Genomic DNA, 20,040 nt, shown 5'->3' with positions numbered 1-20,040 from the left:
ATTTTTTACATTTACTTGTGGTTTCCAATTTAAAAGAAAAATAAGAAAAGAATTTAAATGAATTTGTAAGCATGAATATGAACCCTACATGCCAATGCAAAATCAGATGAAGCCTAGGACAAGCTTATACTAAAACTGAAAGAAAACTAAATTGAAAATTAATATTAATTGAGTACTACCAGAAATGTCTAATCGGAACAATGAACTACTAAAATGACCGAAATTATTAATATTATGTTAAATGCCTTCGAGAACAAGTTTTGAATTGAATGTTTAATATGAAGAAAGATAACACTAGTTTACAGCCGAAATGATCCCCAGCAATTTATGGCAAATTCTGTTAGTTTTGGACCCCTAGATCACGAAAATAGCACTAATTTTTTTTTCGATGGCACAGTTTTTTTTAAAAGATTTTTTAAAGTTTGAAATGTTAAATTTCTGACTTTTTTCGAATTTCTTCTTATTTCTCGGCAGTTATCCATCCGATTGGGCCATCTTTAGTTTTATTTTAAAGTCAATAGATCAGAGCTTAACTTTGCCATAGAAATCAATATGATCGGATAAGTAATGGCAGCGCAGAAGCTCGACAAAGTTGAAAAACGTGTTTTTTGGTCGACTGTAAGTCGGCTGTATATATTGTAAAAACTCGAAATAAATCCGTGGAAAAATCATAATGGGTACAAACTTAAAGTTTACATCCTACCGAATAAAACAAGCCGGATATGGCCTAAATCCATGGAAAACTGGATTTATGGTGGATTTTTAAAGTTCGGATTTTTCCACTTTTTTCGTTTGACAGAGTCCAAATTTAAGATTTATCATAGGCGGCGACATGTAATCAAAAATGAGTGGTGACGGCAGCCGGGTCAAAAAATAGCTAAAATTAAAAGCTTAAAAATTATAAAATAAACTTAATTTCTGAAAATTTCTTTAAAAATATAAAATTGCTTGCGTTATGACTGTGAGTATTTTTAATTAAGTACTATCCATTAGGATAGTTCATTCTTATGAAAAAAGTAACCTTAATTTCAAAAATTAAATTCACTTAAATAATTTTCTAGCTTTTAAATATCTGATTTAGCTATTTAGTGACCCGGCTGCCAACACCAATTATTTTTGTTGTGCGGTGTAATGTTTGTAAACAATCAAAAGCACTAAACATAATACTCAAACCACCTATGGGAAGCCCTGCATTTAGCGAAAGGCCATTTCAACGCCTGTACATAGACTTTATCGGACCTTATCCTAGATCAAGGAAAGGAAACGTAGGAGTTTTTGTTGTTTTAAACCACCTGACTAAGTTTCATTTCCTCAAACCGGTACGAAAGTTTACGGCTGATCTTGTGATAGAGTTTCTGAAGACCAATATCTTTCATGTATTTGGTGTTCCGGAATGCATCGTTTCAGACAATGGAAAACAATTTAAATCCTCGCTGTTTAAATCATTTCTTGAGAACCATGGTATAAAACATATGTTTACAGCTGTTTACAGTCCACAGTCAAATGCCTCGGAACGTCTTAACAGATCCATAATCTCAGGTATTCGATCATATCTGGGCGGCAATCAGCGCTTATGGGACGACAAGATTAGCAATATTTCAGCTGCATTACGCTCTGCATATCACTCTGTAACTGGTTGTTCACCTTACTTTGCACTATTTGGAAACAATATGATTTCGCATGCAAAAGATTATGACTTATTAAGAAAATTAGGAAGTCTTAAAGTTGGAGAAAGAATTTTGGATTCAGACAAACTACAGATAATAAGAGAGGCCATAATGGAAAACATAAACAAGGCATATCAGTCGAATAAAAGTAAATATAATCTTCGTACTAGGTATGTAACATATGAAATCGGAGATCAGGTTTATAGGCGAAATTTTGTTCTGAGTAGCAAACTAAATAAATTCAACGCAAAACTTGCTCCCAAATTTCTGAAGGCAAAAATATTTCGCAAACACGGTAACCACTGTTACGAATTAGAAGTGAACGGTAAAGTAATTGGAAAATTTCACGCGAAAGATCTTCAAAAGTGCATGGCATAAGTTTTCTGACCGTTTTTCAGCTTCTTTTATCACTGTAAAAGCTAATAAAATAACCTGTGCTGTGATGGTCAGAAAATATGCAAAGCCAAGAAGTTTTGAAAGTCACTGTGTTTGACTCGTTGCTTAGGTCCAAGAACGAACGCTTTGCTAGATAAAGCCTCGCTTTTCAACTTTATTATCTGGCTTATCTTCGTTACCCACCTATACAGTTAAAAGCTTATTCTCAGTTTCTAATGGTGCATTAAGAGATTTCTTTGCATGGCACATTCAGTTGATAAAAGTCTCCCAATTCAATCAGATCGTACTCAGCGTCAAAAATATAGAAGGTTTATTTTTCAAAACCCACGTGCTCATATTTTTCGCACAAGTTTAAAAAAATTTGATAGTAGAATAAAACCTGTGACCTGGAGACAAAATATAAAATCATCAGTGTTAAAAATCCGCGAAGGTAATTTCATTTTCTTTATAAAATTGAGCATTGAGTCTTACTTAAATATACAATAATATTAAAGGATTCCTAATATTATTATCAAAACAAATTAAAAGATCGGATTATGGTTACGTTCCAAGAACAGCGTTGGAAATTGCCAGCGAAGGCTAACAAGCCCGATCAACCAAATTTTCATCAGCAACATTAACGTTTATATTGGAACCTGCAAATTTGTTAAAAGACGCCTATATCTGGAATTAAGCCCGGCTACAACGAAATTAGTAGCGACCGACCAAGTTTTCTGACCTAAATATTTGTTTTTATATAACCCATAATACTACTTAACCTAAATTATTATATAAGTTACACCCACACAGCTACAGGCCTGCATGCACACGTGGAATCAAAAGGTAACAAGCATACATATTAAAACACTATTTTAGCTATCATATATGTAAAAACAAAAGATAGGAAAACTGAAGATAAAACAATTAGATTTATGATTTTTTACATTTACTTGTGGTTTAAAATTTAAAAGAAAAAGAAGAAAAGAATTTAAATGAATTTTTAAGCATGAATATGAACCCTACAATGTCAATGCAAAATCAGATGAAGCCTAGGACAAGCTTATACTAAAACTAAATTGAAAATTAATATTAATTGAGTACTACCAGAAATGTCTAATCGGAACAATGAACTACTGAAATGACCGAAATTATTAATATTATGTTAAATGCCTTCGAGACCAAGTTTTGAATTGAATGTTTAATATGAAGAAAGATTATTAGATAAATATAATGGGGTACTAAAAGAACAAGCGCACATCTATTTACTATAGGGTTAATGCACAACATATTTTGAAAAGTATTAACAAGGTTGGGCGGGTAATAAAGGGCACTTACACCAGGCTCTATAAGAAACAATACGCATAAACATAATTAAAATTTATAACACCTGGCTAGGTTAGCACAAAAATTTCTCTTGTAAAATTCGATAATTAGATTTGATTAAAGATCCCCCCCTATCCGACGCAGTCCTAGCCGAAAAACGTCCCAGTGCTAACCACAATCAAATTAAGTCTAGTTACTGGCAACTCAGGTCGCATGAGAATCGTTACAAAGTGGCGCCCAACGTGGGGCAACGAGCAAGGAAGAGGCAAAAGAAATAAGGGCTCTCATCGAACTTAACACTTACATCCGTTAAGCCTTATTCGTTCAGGTCTGGCCAAAAACATAATTGTCCTAGAAAATTTCTGGATTACAGCTTATGTTGTGGTTTCATACTAAACATAGCCGTCCGAATATAACCGACAATTATTGTTTTATGAGCTAAAATATGAATTTTGGTGATAGAAATATAATTTCTCCTGTTTATTGATTGGCTTAGGTGCCTGGCATACAGTACATAAACTGTCTGCCTAAAGTCGTCGCAACTAGAACTTGAACCAGTTGGACTAAGGATTGCATATGAGGATCTGAAGACTAGAGCGACAGCCTCTGTTGAATGCAGAATGAGTACAACTTGATTGTAGGAGTCAAAATTGTTACTGATTTTATTGTATAAACTTAACGCTATTTATAGGTAAAAAGTGCATAGGTTAACAGAATAGGTATAAAGCAAAAAGTGTCGGTTATTATGCATTATGCAAGCCCGGATAGTTACAATTCAGCAGAATAAGCTTGTGCCAATAAGTGGGTCATTGATAATGTTGCTGACGGCTTGACCCGATATATGATACTTCAGAGCGCTGACTTATAACTATTGCTGCGACTGAACATTCTCCCGGCCGTTGAACACGTGTTCAACCATCGCTAATGCTGAACGCAAACTTCGTGGGGTAGGTTCAGGTGATGGCTGCTCGTCGTTCTCTTGGTTGGTGCAGGTTGGCTGTCCAATTTCTTCCTTTTTGGGATCCCTTCTGAAACTATTGCTCCTTCGATGGAAATGTTAGACCGCTTTGTCGATACTTCTTCCTTAAGAAGCGGGGCAAGCCGTGTGATTGGTCGCTGAACTACGCGAGAACCAATTTTTACGTCTACTACACGTACGTAATTATCCTTGCCAGGGTATGTCTTTACTATTTTTCCCATCGGCCAACTCATCACCGGCAGGTTATCTTCTTTTATTAATACAAGTAGCCCTTCTTTGACGTTCTGCGACATGGTCTTCCATTTGTTGCGCGTTTGAAGCTCTTGAAGGTATTCCATTGACCACTGCTTCCAGAATGCGTGCTTAAGTCTGGACACTAATTCCCATCTTTTTACCAACGTTTTGTTGGTTGGGGAGAGATTTACATCGGGTGGGGCCGTTAGTGGCTCACCAATCAGAAAATGGCCTGGGGTTAATGCAGACACATCCGTAGGATCAGACGACATGGGTGTAATAGGTCGAGAATTAAGAATTGCTTCGACTTCCACTATTACAGTGTTAAGCTCCTCAAACGTCAATGATGCGGTGGCTGTGACTGATACTAGTAACCGTTTCGCAGATTTTACTGCAGCCTCCCACAGCCCGCCGAACGATGGAGCTCGGGGCGGTATGAACTTAAAATCCACCTGTCTCTGATTGCAATGGTTGATGATCTGGGCTTGTGCCTTATCCGTGAAGATCGCTTCTTCTAAGGCCTTTAGTTTATTGTTGGCGCCGACGAAGTTGGTTGCATTATCGCAATGGATGGTCTGACACCTTCCACGTCGACTCAAGAACCGTCGAAGGGCACCTAAGAATGCATCTGTTGTTAGGTCGCTTACCAACTCTAGATGTACTGCCTTCGTAGCGAAACAGCAGAAAACTGCAATATACGCCTTGTCTGGTCTCTTTCCACGGAGTTTATGGTGAATCCAAATTGGCCCGCAGTAATCAACACCAGAATTAAAGAATGGTCGAGCTTGTGTTACTCGGTCGACTGGCAGATTGCCCATGATTTGTTGCATTAGTTTGGGCCGTGCCTTTGTACACTTGACACAACAATGTATAATGCTCCTCGCCATTGTTTTATCATTGATAATCCAATATTGCTGTCTGGCAATGGCTCTTAACGCCTGAGCACCGCAATGCATGTTCTCTTCATGCATTTCTCGCAACAGCATTCTTACTATTGGATCATTGTAAGGAAGCAAGATTTGATGCTTTGCGTTATACGGGAGTTTAGATTCTTCTAATCTCCCTCCGACTCTGATGAGGCTATCCTTACCGATCATGGGGAATAGAGAGACGAGAGCGCTCTTTTTGTCCACGGCCTTGTGGGCAACAAGTTGCTTGTACTCACATGCGAAGTCAATTTTCTGAATGGTGCGCAGTATGATAGTACGAGCGTGAGTTAGTTCACCAATGCATAGAGTGGTTGTACTTGATCTGTTTCTTTTGTAACAGAAACGCATCATATATGCCACAATTCTTTGTAGCTTTCGAAAACTATTGCTATGCTTGCAATTATAGAGTTCTTCCCCTGTCTGATCCTGACATGCTGGAAGACTCACTTGTTTTGTTCGCCGTTCAAGATCACTTAGACCGATTATGGGCCTCTTGATCCATTTGTCACTTGAACCGTGTAGAAAAAGTGGTCCATACAGCCAGAGGGTATGTTCTGATAATTTGCTGGCTGCAATTCCTCTTGATAGCACATCTGCTGTATTGTTTGCCGAGGACACGTGTCGCCATTGAGATGGATCTGAGACAGCTTGGATTTTTGCTATCCGATTCGAGACGAACGTGTGGTATGCGGCCGACGATGCGTTTATCCAGGACAAAACTACAGTTGAGTCAGTCCAGAAGTATCCAGAAGCCTTCTCGATTGGTAATCGCAAATCCTTTCTTACTCTGTGTGTTAGTTCCGCGCCCAACAGCGCAGCACATAGTTCAAGGCGGGGCAAAGTTTCTTTCGCGGATGGAGCCACTCGTGACTTGGAGCAAAGAAGTCGTACCGAAATTTGATTGTTTTTGTAGGTAGCTCTTATATATACTGCTGCTCCGTACGCACGCTCTGATGCATCCACAAATGTGTGTACTTCTTGATGGACTGGAACCTTTCCATTATAGATGTGCCTAGGAATTTGCATACTGTTTAATGCTTGGAGATCCGATCGATAGTTCTTCCAATCATTTTGAAGTTCTTAAGGGAGCTCATCGTCCCAACTCAGGTTCAGCGCCCAAAGCGTTTGCATAAATATTTTTGCCTTTACTACCACGGGGGCAAATAGTCCAAGTGGGTCAAAAATTTGTGCTGACTCGGAACTTACCACGCGTTTGGTGATGATTGACGCCTCGCTTTTCTGGGATCGCCCACACAGTTGATCCCTTTGTGGCATCCATACCAAACCCAACGTCTTGACACTGTAGTGTTTCAATGTTTCGTCTAGCTTGACGGTTTTGATGGTGTCTGCTTCGGGAACGTCTGTTAGAATTTGCCCATTATTGGAGCACCATTTTCGGAGCTTGAAACCGGATGGTAACAGTATTTTATTTAATTCCTTTTGAATTTGGACTGCTTCCGCAACGCTGTTTGCTCCAGTGAGACAGTCATCTACGTAGAAATCGTGCTTTAGAACAGACGATCCAAGCGGGAATTGATCCTTTGCCTTCTCGGACAAGTAATCTAAGCATTTTGTTGCTAGGAATGGGGCTGACGTTGTACCGTATGTTACGGTTTTGAGTCGACAATATTTAAGATCATCTGATGGATTCATTCTCCAGACGATTAGTTGATGATATTGATCATCAGGGTGTATCCACACCTGCCGATACATTTTCTCTATGTCCGCTGTAAACACGTATTTATGAGTGCGGAAGCGTAATAGAATTGCAAATAGCTCGCTTTGCACCGTGGGTCCAGCATAGAGTATGTCGTTCAAAGACTTGTTGCTGGTGGTTTTGCATGAAGCGTCGAATACTACCCTCAACTTTGTTGTACTGCTTTCCGGCTTTAGCACACAGTGGTGTGGAATGAAGTAGTGATTAGCGGGTATATCTGTTTGATGCACTTGTTTCATGTGTCCGAGTGCTTCGTATTCATCCATAAAGTCCACATAGTCTTTCCAGACTTCAGGTGACGTTCTTCTTTCTAGAGCCAGAAATCTATTCGTGGCTGTTCTCTGTGATGCCCCCAGGGCTGAAGACTGTTCAGAAAATGGGAGTTTCACAACAAATTTGCCATCCTTTGCCACTCCCAAGTTTCCTACGAAGTGCATTTCGCAATGAGCCTCTATTGGTGATCGATGCCTTTCCTCGGTTTCAAGATTTTCTAGAGTCCAGAATCGTTCCAATAGTGTGTCAACTTCTTCGTCTGTAGCTGCGGCGGCACAAACCGCCGCTGAATCGTGATCCGAGGAGATCCGTCCGGCAATGATCCATCCAAGTTTTGTATTCTGAAGAACTGGTCCTCCTGTCTTTAGTATAGACTGGTTTGGCAGCAGCAATGAATAGTAGTGCTCTGCTCCGATAAGCATGTCAATCTTTCCTGGCTTATCGAAATTTGGATCGGCTAGAGCTATGTTGCTTGGGATTTGTAGGCTTGCCGAATTTAACTGATGTGCCGGTTGATCAGCTATTATGTGTGGTAGGACAAAGGCTTCAACTTCTTGTGTGAAGGCGTTATGCATTGATTTTATTTGAACGTTTGCTCTTGCTCTACTGGTTTTTGGATTGCCTCCAATGCCCTCGATCCGTAGAGAAGTTCCATGAAGTTTCAGTGATAGTACTGAAGCCATTCGTTCGGAAATCAGATTTATTTGTGATCCTGAATCTAGCAGCGCTCTGAAGGTAGCAACTTGACCATTGCTAGCCTTCACTGATACTTTGACTGTGGCCAGCAAGTTATAATTCTTGTTGCTTGCTGCACCTACAGTAGGTGAATGTTGATTGGATGATGCACCTGATGCGGTTTCCAGATGCAACAAAGTATGATGTTTCTTGTCGCACTTAAAACACGGGCGACCACGGCAATCCTTTGCCTTATGGTCATTGCTGAAGCAGTTGACACACAGTCTTTGTTTTTGTACCCAATTAACTCGTTCGGGTATTGTTTTGCTGCGGAAGTCATCGCATTTATAGAGCCAGTGATTCCTTTTGCAAAATTGACAGCATGGTCCTTTTCCAGTACTGGCTGATGAGCATGTAGGACCCTTCTGTTCCTTTCTTGATTGTTGTCCCTTTTTTCCTGTTCCAAGAACTCGGATGCGCTGGTCCAGAAAGCTGAGCAGTGTGTCGAGACCCTGTAACTCTCGGGACCCATCTAACGACTGCTCGTATAGGGCTCTGCTTGCAAGATCCAATTTTTGCTTGATGATGGCAATCAATATTGTATCCCAACTTGATACATCGATGCCCAGTCCCTTTAATGATGCTAGAGACTCGATAGTTGTAATGTACAACTCTTTTAATGACCTTGGATCGTCACTAACTGTGTTTTGATGCAGGAAACGATTGAGAATCGTGTCTGCCACATGTCGGGGATTGTTGTAGGAATCGACTAATATACCCCAGGCGCTGAGGTAATTTTCTTCCTTAAGATCGATATGTCTTATCAATCTTTCAGCCTCTCCAGTTACGGTGGTTTTTAGGTACCACATTTTCCGTACCGTCGGCATGTTAGTATCATGGACCATGCATTTGAATAAGTCAAAAAACTGAGTCCATTTGAGTAGATCCCCATCGAATTTGGGGATGCTGACTCTGGGCAAATGCATATCTTCATTGCTAGAGGAGTTTGATTTTGCTCCTAAGATATCTTGAATTTCCTTTTCAAGTTTCAGAAAGGATTTCATGTCATATCCTCCTTTGCTTGGATCATCATATTCTTCATGTACCGAGAAATGGATCTCTTGCGTTTGCGCCCATAGTGATTTTATCAAATCACTTGTTACGCTCTTTCCCGTACCTGAATACTCTTTCAGAGCGCGCCTAATAGAATCTGATATTGCCTTTTGTCGACGACATGCAGATATTAGTTTCTGGAACCCTATCGTGGGATGCTGAATGCTTGCAGGGTTACCAGTTGGGTCTGGAATTTCCTCGGCATGGCTTGTTGATTGTTCCATGCCGTCCCGTATGATAGCTCGATATTTGTCGTATGACTCACGACAGTCGTTATAGAACTTCATGTATAACGTAGTTCTATACTTTTGAGGAATCTTGAGATCATTGGTTGTGAATCGATTCCAAGCGTCATCGAGAATGGTTAGTCTATTTTCATAATAGTTCGGACTTGATTTCCTCTCCGATGAATCTTTCTTGAAGTTGATGATAAATTTAGAGATTTCTTGACTGATCTCCTCTTGCACGTCTAGTACTTCTTTGACGGCTTGCTCATCCATGTCACTCATCTTTATTATCTTGTGTTAAAACTTCTGACCCGTTGGGAGTGTTTTATTTGCTTGTATAGCTGGATACGCTCCTATTCGCAACCGAAATGGTCTAAGAAGCTTTTAACACTTATGAATGATTTGGGTGAATTTGATAACAGCAACTGTGGTGCTGAGTTCTCGTATTCTGAGAATGTTTGATTCTGGTTTCAAAGTGTCGCCTGTTGACAACTTCGAGAATGTGTCCAGGATTGGATGATCTAAATCCGTTTACCGGGATCACAAAGAAACGATTTTATCAAATCGTTGACGGAGCTGGTCGCCTTGTTGACCAGTCTTCCAACTTCCTGAGTCGACTTTGCTCAGGTGTCCTTAATCTGTCGCCTTGTTGACGACTTGGGCAAAAGGACTTGTATGGAAGATATCTCCAACGTTGTGTTCTATGGTGTGATCTCTTGGTGAGATCACGTCGGGGTCACCAAAATGTTTATTGATTGGCTTAGGTGCCTGGCATACAGTACATAAACTGTCTGCCTAAAGTCGTCGCAACTAGAACTTGAACCAGTTGGACTAAGGATTGCATATGAGGATCTGAAGACTAGAGCGACAGCCTCTGTTGAATGCAGAATGAGTACAACTTGATTGTAGGAGTCAAAATTGTTACTGATTTTATTGTATAAACTTAACGCTATTTATAGGTAAAAAGTGCATAGGTTAACAGAATAGGTATAAAGCAAAAAGTGTCGGTTATTATGCATTATGCAAGCCCGGATAGTTACAATTCAGCAGAATAAGCTTGTGCCAATAAGTGGGTCATTGATAATGTTGCTGACGGCTTGACCCGATATATGATACTTCAGAGCGCTGACTTATAACTATTGCTGCGACTGAACATCTCCTGTGGATTTCTTTAAGGTTATTATGCCAGTCATTAACTTTACTGCCCAGAAGAATTTTCCTTTTGCATTATTATTAAAGACAATGTTGTCTTTAAAAAGTTATCGTTTTGCGTATTGATAAAAACATAGATGATGTGTCTCAATTTTTTGGTACCCCTGTAATTATATGACAAAAATTCCTTTGATTGATTAAAAAATTAAGAATTTATCTTTCATATCATAGGCTGTGTATACTAAAATGGCTTGATAGTTCCTCTTTATGTCCAGTTTGTAGTCATAGTGTTACTAGAAATAGTCTATTGGAAGTTGATCCAAGCGAAAACGTAGAGAAAAACAATGAAGTCGATCCCAATGGAAGATTATTGTTATCCAGTGCCCAAAAGAAAAGAAAGAAAAGATTACCGGAGACAGAGACAACAACAGCTGAAATCGAACAGGTTACACCTAGAGAAAATAATAGACAGAATTCCTTTAATTTGGAGAATAATAGGCAATAGGGAATAATAAGCCAAGTAGAACAACGATTAAGTTCACAATTTGACAATATGAATTTAACTATCGCGACAAATTTCGAGATTGACTTCGGATTCTGCAAATCGAAGATCAGATGAAGCTGCATCTAATACTGAGCCAGAGTGGGGAAGAAATATATCTCCAGCATTCGGTTTGAATGTTTGTGGGGAAAACAACGAATATGCCACCCTTATTTTAGTTATAAATAAAAACGCACGAATAGGTTCTATTATATGTATATCATTTATTCGGAGCGGCAAACGGACTGAGTGTAAAGCTTGGCTCCACGCTCTTAATATATATATACAGGCCTACAAAGTAGTCGCTGAATAGATAAGAGACAGATTTAGAAGAATGAGAGAGACGGCGACAAAAGATAAGCAAAGAGCGCTGCAGGTGCCGTCGTACACCTATGCGCGCATGACTAGGCGCTGGCGCTCTGCTCCGAACATACTCCCCCCGTTGGAAGAGGTAAGGTTCCAACTATCTCGGAATCGATGGGCAGAACGGCTAGTTTGGTGACGGCTCGCTTGATCAGACTCGTAACTACACGGACCATAGCTACTCTGATGACTCCGTCCCCGCCGGGTATGACTTCCTCGATGCGCCCAAGCTGCCATCTCAAGGGTGGAACGTTGTCCTCCTTCAGCAAAACTATACTTCCAACCTTGATGTTAGACGTTTCGACGCGCCACTTGCTTCTCTCTTGCAGAAGGATTAAATACTCGCTGCTCCATCTTTTCCAGAAATGTAGCTGCATCTGAGTCACACGCTGCCATCTGCTGAGGCAGCCTTCGCGAAGATGAGTAATGTCAGGCTCAGGAAACTTAGTGAAGCTGGAACCCTTTAGGAAATGCGCCGGTGTTAGCACCTCAAGGTTTTCAGCATTTTCTGAAATTGGACAGAGTGGACGTGAGTTAAGGATGGCAGAAATCTCATATGCAAGAGTTCTTAATTCATCGATGGCTAAGACGGATGCACCGACGACTCTGTAGAAGTGAAATTTAGCTGATTTGACAGCAGCCTCCCATAAGCCACCGAAGGAGGGATGAACTTCCAATCGATCCCATCAGCTAAACAGACTGAAGATATCGATGTTGTGTGCTGCTCGCTCAAAAAGAGCTCTTACAGCTCGGCAAGCTCGCTCTTTGCACCGACAAAGTTGGTAGCATTGTCGCTCCAAATGGTACGAGGACTGCCTCTAAGGCTGATGAATCTCCTTAGCGCTGCGATGAAGGAACCCGTAGTGAGATCCTGGACCACTTCCAAATGAGCGGCCTTCGTGGAAAAGCAGACAATGACGGCGATATAGCACTTGTGGGGTGCCTTATTTCTGGCCTCTGCCTTATGATAGAATGGCCCACAATAGTCCACTCCTGTGGTATGAAAGGCCGGATTGGGCTGCACTCTATTTGCTGGCAGGCTACCCATGACGTGCTCCCAAGTAACAGGCTTCTTTCTGAAACATCGGACGCATTTGTTGATAACGCTGGCGACGAATTTGCGGCCTCCAATCGGCCAGCACCTTTGCCGTAATGCGGCAAGCAGCGCCTGCGATCCTGCATGCAAATATTTCTCATGATAGTAAACAATGATCGCCTTGGTGACTGGATGATCCTTGGGCAACAGTATCGGAACTCGAAGTAACCCATCGGAGCCGAGTACAGGTCTAAGTGACACCAGCTTGCTTTTCTGTGGAAAGGGCTTGCCCTGGCTAAGAGATACGTCCTCCTTCGGCAAGTTAACCTGTTGAATGCACCTTAAAAGAAGTACAGTCCCAGAGTTGATCTCCTCTACCGAAAGATTACCTTTTAACGGCGCATATTTGGCTCTGCAATTTGAAATGAACCGATAAATGTATGCAAATACGCGCTGCAACTTATCGAAAGAGTTGAGGAATTTGCAGTTTGATAAACTGTCTATGCAAACGGTCCCAATCAGCGCCACAGAAGGGCGCTCTGGAAGATCCTTTACAGAGTCTAGCAGGGACGGCCAATTCGACGAACTTTGCAGAAGGAATGGAGGCCCGTTAGCCCAAAGAGAATGTTCCAACAATTCTCTCGGGGTACATCCTCGCGATAAGACGTCTGCCGGATTCAAGTTTGTAGGAACGTGATGCCAAGTCATATCTTTCGTCATCTCCTGAATTTTCGCGATTCTGTTTGATACGAAAACATTAAACTCCCTCGGAGGTTGCCGAATCCACGCCAACACAATAGACGAGTCCGACCAGCAATGCAAGGTGAAATCGAAATCTATGGCTTCCTTGACGTTTACGATTAGCTCTGCCAATAAAAGCGCTGCGGAAAGTTCTAATCTTGGAATTGTTAAGGCCTTCAATGGAGCTACCCTTCACTTGGCACAAAGCAGATGAACTTTCGATTCTCCATTGGTCTCCGATCGCAAGTATAGACGCGCCCCATAAGCTGACATGCTAGCATCGCAGAATCCATGCAACTCAACGGCGGCCTTTGGTTACGAATCGTGGAAATTTTAAGTTCTGTACGACCGATAACTGTGAGGTCAACTCCCCCCATGACGAATGAATGGGCTCTGGCAGTGCGTCATCCCAATCCACGTTCGCACTCCATAGTGATTGCAGAAAAATCTTACATTTTGTGATAATTGGAGTTATTAAACCGAGTGGGTCATAGAATTTGGCCATCGTTGACAATGCAACCCGCTTAGTGGGTCGTTGGTTAATTGGCAGTTGAGAAAAATTAAATAGGAGTTGATCAGAAAATGGATCCCAGACTAGTCCCAATGCCTTGGCGACGTCCGATCCATCGTGAAATTTGATAAGCTGCTCCTTGTCGCATTCAGACTCTCCTTCCAGGGCTGCTGACTCATTCGAACACCATTTGCGGATTGGAAAGTGGCCTCGCGACAGTAGTTCCTTCACCTGACGACGAATTTCTCTCACCTCTTCAACTGAGTCCCCACCAGATATTAAATCATCCACATAGAAATCTCTACGAACAATTTTTGATCCAATAGGAAATGATTCCTCCTCATCGTAAGAGAGTTGATGCATGGCCCTTATAGCCAAGAAGGCAGCTGGCTTGGTTCCATAGGTCACCGTGTTCAATTTAAAAACGCTCAACTCTTCTGTGGAGGTCTCTCTCCAAACGATGCACTGCAAAAAGTCTTCCGGGTACGAAAGACGCACGCAACGGTACATCTTGCAGATATCTCCACAAAGGGCAACTTTAAAAAATCGAAAGCGAAGCAGTATATTGAAGATTTTTTGTTGAATTGTTGGTCCTGCCAGAAGTAAGTCGTTCAGAGAGCTACCAGAGGTTGACTTGGCAGATCCATCAAAAACGACGCGAAGCTTATGTACGCAATGGTGGGGCAAAAAGAATTGTGTTTCTGACGGTTCCTTTGTTACAAGAGACATGTGACCTAAATCAATATACTCCTTCAAAAAGGCTGAGTATTGAGCTTTCAGGGCTGGGTTTCTATCTAGTTTAGCTTCCAAACTCTTGAAGCGACGACGAGCCAGGCAATAAGAATCACCTAGAGTAATCCGGAAGTGGACAAGAGACGAACAGAGTATTGGCCGTTTCCAAGCCTAGTGAAATTTTCAGTAAAAAGCTGTTCACATCGCAAGTCTTCCGGCAATAAAGATGGCTTAGACGAAGTGAAGTCCTCAATTTCCCAAAACCGCTTTACTATGGCGGCAAGTGTGCCATCGGAATGATCAGCTGGGTCCTTGATGCTGGCTTGCAAAACTGATTTATGAGTTGGCATACTCGATGATAACCCTCCAGGGACTATCCAACCAAGTTTGGTGTTCTGAAGAGTTGGCAAAGCCCTATCCAAATGAATTTGTCCCGTAGAAATTATTTCGAAAAACAACCCAGCGCCAAGTAAAAGGTCAATTCGTTGTGATTGATTGAAATGAGGGTCCGCGAGCGAAATGTTTTGCGGTATCCTCCATGATATTGCTTTTATTTTGAAATGGGGCTGATAATCAGTAATCCTGTGAGTCACAACCGCTGTGAATGCCGCACAGCTTGCATCCCGTGATTGCGCAAGAATGTCGACAGTCTTATCAGAGATCATGGAAGATTCTCCTTTCCCAGAAATCGAGGTTTGCGATCTTCTATGATTCAAATTTAGTTGGCTAGCTAAGCGAGAGGATATGAAGTTAAGCTGGGAAGCCGAATCTAAAATTGCTCGGCAAGGCATAAATGCTCCAATTCTATTCTTAACGTAGATAATAGCAGTTGGAAGCAACACGTAGTCGATCGGCAAAATATTTGAGGTTTTGGGTAGAGGGCTCAGTAAATGACGATTAGGATGCGATAATGTATGTATGCGAACATGATACTAATGCTGATGACGTAGAAGGCAATGGCTGAGAGCTCGAGAATAGATCGCATGTTGGAGATGAAAATGAGGCGGATGTTGCGGATGGGTCATGGTTCATGTGTAATAATGAATGGTGCTTCATACGACAATATTTGCAGTGAGTCGACTTGCATTGCTGCAAACTATGCCCCTTGCGCAAACAGTTGAGGCAAAGGTGCAACTTCTTTGCTTCTCTATATCGAAGATTCGGACTCAAATTTAAAAATCGAGAACACTTTGGCAAATAATGATCCCGTGCATCGCAAAATAAACATATCAAATGATTTGAGTTAGTAGCAGCAGCAATGAGTGAATTTTGGTTATATTTGTGCAAGTTTTTTCCCACCTGCTAGCCTGGTGTTTGAGTTACCAAGGCTTGATCCAAGTTTTCCATCATCCTGCATCTCTTTTCCAAAAATGACTCCATAGCATCCCAGGTGGACAGCTCAGTGATTGACAAATCATCTTCCCATTTTTCCCGCGTCCTCTGATCCAGTTTCCGAGTGACGATGTTAATTAAAAGTCCATCCAAAATTTGTTGCGTAGTGGACAGGGTTCGAATTGCTCGCAGATGCGAGTTCATGCAATTACTGAGCTCCCGAAGACCCTTCGACGATCCCTTCTCGACACCCTTTAAACCAAATATTGCCTGAACGTGTGCCTGAAAGTGTAAAACTTTATTATCAAATCGATTAACCAGCAAATTCATAGCCTCTTTGTAATTAGCATTCGAGGGTTCGAGCGAGCGTATGGTTTCCAGAGCCACGCCGCCCAAACTCGAACGCAAATATTGTAGTTTTTCAATGTCGCTTAGCTTATCATCATTTCCGATGACCGTATTGAAAGTCGCAAGAAATTCGGGCCACTCAGAGTAGGATCCATTAAAACGAGCAATTTCCATATTTGGCAACCGGGGCTTCCTAGATCGAAAAGAGAGATCCGCATTATTAGTGAGATCAATAGATGTTGAATTTGCAGCGTTTGAAGCCGGCAATTGCGACTTGCGATGAGCAGCCAAGCCTCGATTTAGTTTCGCCTTCACATCCATGAAAGCCTCGGCAAATTCAATCCGATGGTCGCTCGAGATCTCTGCAAAATCCAGTCTTTCCAACGGTGTCTGCGCAGAATCAAATGCCTGGTTTACGGAATTGATCCATTCCATTCGCGCTAGCAAATTAGCTTCGTCAAACTGATCAATCGCCTCAGGGTTTAAATAAAATTTCATAGAGTTAATTTGCCGCAAAGTAGATTGGGCTTTGACTCGGTGGTAGTCAACGTCACTTGTGGATTCATTTTGAGCCCGAACCGAGTTTTCCGTATCAGACATTTTTATTTTGATCACAAGAAAAAAAAGATAATAAAATAAAATGTCCGACCGCGTTAGAGGCACGAAACACCTTATATTTTTTACCGCAAAAATGTACAGGTTAACAACCGTCGCCCAGATGCAACGGAACCTTTAACTTGGTTGTTGTTGTTCTTGCCGATAAATTGCCTGCCTAGCAACAGCGGATTTATGTAACTGGCAACGAATGTATGTATGGCTATATGTACAAATATATTTAATATGCGCTTTTACCAACGATTAAATGCGATACACTTGCTAAGTATTATTTGCACAACAGTTTTGGTGTTTTTTCACAGCGCGAAATGCACAAAAAATCAAACGGCCGGCTGTGCACCTTTGTATGCACAAATGTATGTTCGTGTGTTTGTGACCGAATGCACGAAAACGACAGCGAAACAAAGCGTTTGTTTAAACTATATTAAACAATCGCGAGATTGAGTTGCAGACTCCGATAAAAACTGCGATCACGTCGGGGTCACCAAATGTTTGTGGGGAAAACAACGAATATGCCACCCTTATTTTAGTTATAAATAAAAACGCACGAATAGGTTCTATTATATGTATATCATTTATTCGGAGCGGCAAACGGACTAAGTGTAAAGCTTGGCTCAGCGCTCTTAATATATATATGCAGGCCTACAAAGTAGTCGCTGAATAGATAAGCGACAGCTTTAGAAGAATGAGAGAGACGGCGACAAAAGATAAGCAAAGAGCGCTGCAGGTGCCGTCGTACACCTGTGCGCGCATGACTAGGCGCTGGCGCTCTGCTCCGAACAGTGACGCTCCTACTTTTGTTCCACATGAGCTTCGTGGTTATAATAATTAAGAAAGAGTAGGTAATAGTAGTATATGTAGAAGTGATGTTGGGAAATTCATTAATATTATAAGCGGTTGGAAAGTACAGTATAGTGGAGCTAAAAATGGAATGCCTGTTGGGAAGTTTATTTACATGGTGACTTCGTTAACAAACGATTGCCTTGCTGGTAATTTTGAGGTTTTGTGTGATCACATTCACATACTTTTCAGTGGTAAAGCCAGTGAATGGTTTTGGAGGTATAGAAGAACAGTCGACAAAGTAATTTGGAATAGCCTCAGTACTTCCCTTAGTTCTTATTTTCATGACCCATTGTCAGATGACGACGTCAGAGAATTAATTAGAGATCGAAAGCAACAACCTAATGAGAGTTTTGACGAATTTCATAATGCTATCATGTTGTTGGTAGACCGTTTACAGTATCCAATCAGTGAAAGTCAATTAGTAACCATACTAAAGCGAAACCTTCGACCTTTTTTGAGAAAGGAAATTTTCTATTTAGAAATAAATTCGGTAGGTAACTAACGAAGCCTGGTAACACGAAGAGAAACATTTAGTGAAGAGTTCAATAATACATATAATACGAGAATTACCAATCGAAAAGTGAATGAAATAGACATAGTTGAGCAAGGTATAAATGAGCATTTAATGGAAAATGAAATTAGCGAAATAAAAAGAGATCAACTGGACAACAGAAAAACCGTTAGTGTGTTGGAATTGTAAAGAAAAGGGTCATAAATTTACAGAGTGTCAAACTGAAAAAAAAAATATTCTGTGTAGGGTGTGGAGCAGAGAATGTGGAGAGACCCAATTGCGAATTTTGTCAGGGAAACCGCATGTGGAGCGGCAACAACAACAACAGTTACGGTTCCAATACAAGAAACTAATCAATGATCAAAACTTAACTCATCAATCGCCAGATTTTATTAAATCTGCACAGTTAGTGAAATATGAGTTAAATGGAAAATTATACCCTATAGTACCATACCATGTTCGGTTAAGAAATTATAATAAAATCAGAAACAAAATCTTTAACAAGAGTGAAGAAATTGTAACTGGTAATAGTAACAGTCCTAAGCGAAACTCTTTGCGGTTACGTAACTTTTATAAGAAAGTTAAGGATCAAGCGCAAGGATTATCGGTTAGCTTGAATGCAATCCTCCATGTAGAAAAGGATATTAGACCATTTGTAGAAGTAAAAATATTTAATAAAGTTTATGGTGGACCGTTGGATTCAGGAGCATCCGTTTAGTGTTTAAGTGGAGAAGCAGCAAAAGAGTATTTGGACCAAAACAAGAACTTTAAAGTAAGCAATTCACAAATAGAAACTGCAGGAGGTAAAAAATACAAAATTCTTAGAGCCATAAAAACTAATGTTACATTTTGCAATCAGTCAAAAATGCTAACTCTTTATTTAATTCCGGATTTGAAACAAGATCTTTATTTAGGGGTTGATTTCTGGTACACCTTTGGATTGATGAGTCAACTAAAAAAATCTATATGCGTTAGCGAACTGAAACTACCTGAATCATTAGATTTTGAGCAGCAACAGCAAATGACTGAAGTAATAGAAATGTTTCCTGATTTCAACAGATATGGGTTAGACAAAACATCTATTCTAGAACATGCAATCGAAATAAGTCCAGAATCGAAACCTGTCAAGCAGAGATATTTTTCAGTGTCTCCTGCAATAGAAAAGAAAATACATTCAGAGATTGACGATATGCTAAAGATGGGAATCATAGAAAAGGCACGTGCAACTTGTTCGTGGAGTAGCCCAGGAGCTGTAGTCCAAAAAGGTGAAAAGTTTATAATATGCCTTGACTCGCGCAAAGTAAACGCTGTAAAATAAAAAAATAAAAGATGCGTATCCACAGCCCAAGATTAATGGAATTTTATCAAGATTACCTAAAGCATAATTTATAACTTCACTAGACCTTAAACATGCATTTTGGCAAATAGGTTTAAATGAATCTTGTAGAGATCTGACTGCGTTCACTGCCAAAGAGACCATTGTATAGGTTCAAGGTTAATCCTTTTGGGTTGACAAATGCGGCCCAATCAATGTGTCGTTTAATGGACGCAATAATTCCTCCAGATGTCAAGAGCTGTGTATTTGTTTACTTGGACGACTTATTGTTGGTCAGTGAAACATTTGCTAAGCATATAAGTCTCCTAAAAACAATGGCTGATATTTTGAAAAGTGCAGGTTTGACGTTGAATTTACAAAAATGTAAATGTTGTGTTCCAGAAGTGCGATATCTTGGCTATGTGATTGGAAAGGTTGCATAAAAGTCGACTTAAAAAGAATATCAGTGATTAGAGACCTACTTCCTC

General features: G+C 40.7%; 2 protein-coding genes across 2 annotated transcripts; both read right to left on the bottom strand.

Annotated features, from left to right (window-relative positions):
- Positions 1-4,233: 4,233 nt before the first annotated feature.
- LOC138914896 (uncharacterized) lies at positions 4,234-9,794 on the bottom strand. Its single transcript, XM_070219597.1, has 4 exons — positions 6,714-9,794; positions 5,669-5,759; positions 4,984-5,194; positions 4,234-4,408 (listed from the first exon to the last, which is right to left on the bottom strand). Exons 1-4 carry the CDS (start codon positions 9,792-9,794, stop codon positions 4,234-4,236), a joined length of 3,558 nt encoding a protein of 1,185 aa, XP_070075698.1.
- A 6,096-nt stretch (positions 9,795-15,890) lies between these two features.
- On the bottom strand, positions 15,891-16,703 carry LOC138914895 (uncharacterized). Its single transcript, XM_070219596.1, has one exon. The coding sequence runs from the start codon at positions 16,701-16,703 to the stop codon at positions 15,891-15,893; it is 813 nt and encodes a 270-aa protein (XP_070075697.1).
- Between the last annotated feature and the right edge of the window lie 3,337 nt (positions 16,704-20,040).

The sequence above is a fragment of the Drosophila takahashii genome, chromosome 2L (genome assembly GCF_030179915.1).
Source record: "Drosophila takahashii strain IR98-3 E-12201 chromosome 2L, DtakHiC1v2, whole genome shotgun sequence".
Taxonomy (NCBI): domain Eukaryota; kingdom Metazoa; phylum Arthropoda; class Insecta; order Diptera; family Drosophilidae; genus Drosophila; species Drosophila takahashii.
This window is presented reverse-complemented; position numbering and strand designations above follow the sequence as displayed.

What these genes read in the sequence shown, in the direction of transcription:
- LOC138914896 (XM_070219597.1), bottom strand. Translation starts at nt 9,794, where the DNA reads ATGAGTGACATGGATGAGCAAGCCGTCAAAGAAGTACTAGACGTGCAA. An exon ending in CTCTCTATTCCCCATGATCG is followed by an intron (nt 5,195 to 5,668) that starts GTAAGGATAGCC and finishes ATGCATTCTTAG; the next exon opens with GTGCCCTTCGACGGTTCTTG. An exon ending in GCTCCATCGTTCGGCGGGCT is followed by an intron (nt 4,409 to 4,983) that starts GTGGGAGGCTGC and finishes TTTCCATCGAAG; the next exon opens with GAGCAATAGTTTCAGAAGGG.
- LOC138914895 (XM_070219596.1), bottom strand. Translation starts at nt 16,703, where the DNA reads ATGGAATGGATCAATTCCGTAAACCAGGCATTTGATTCTGCGCAGACA.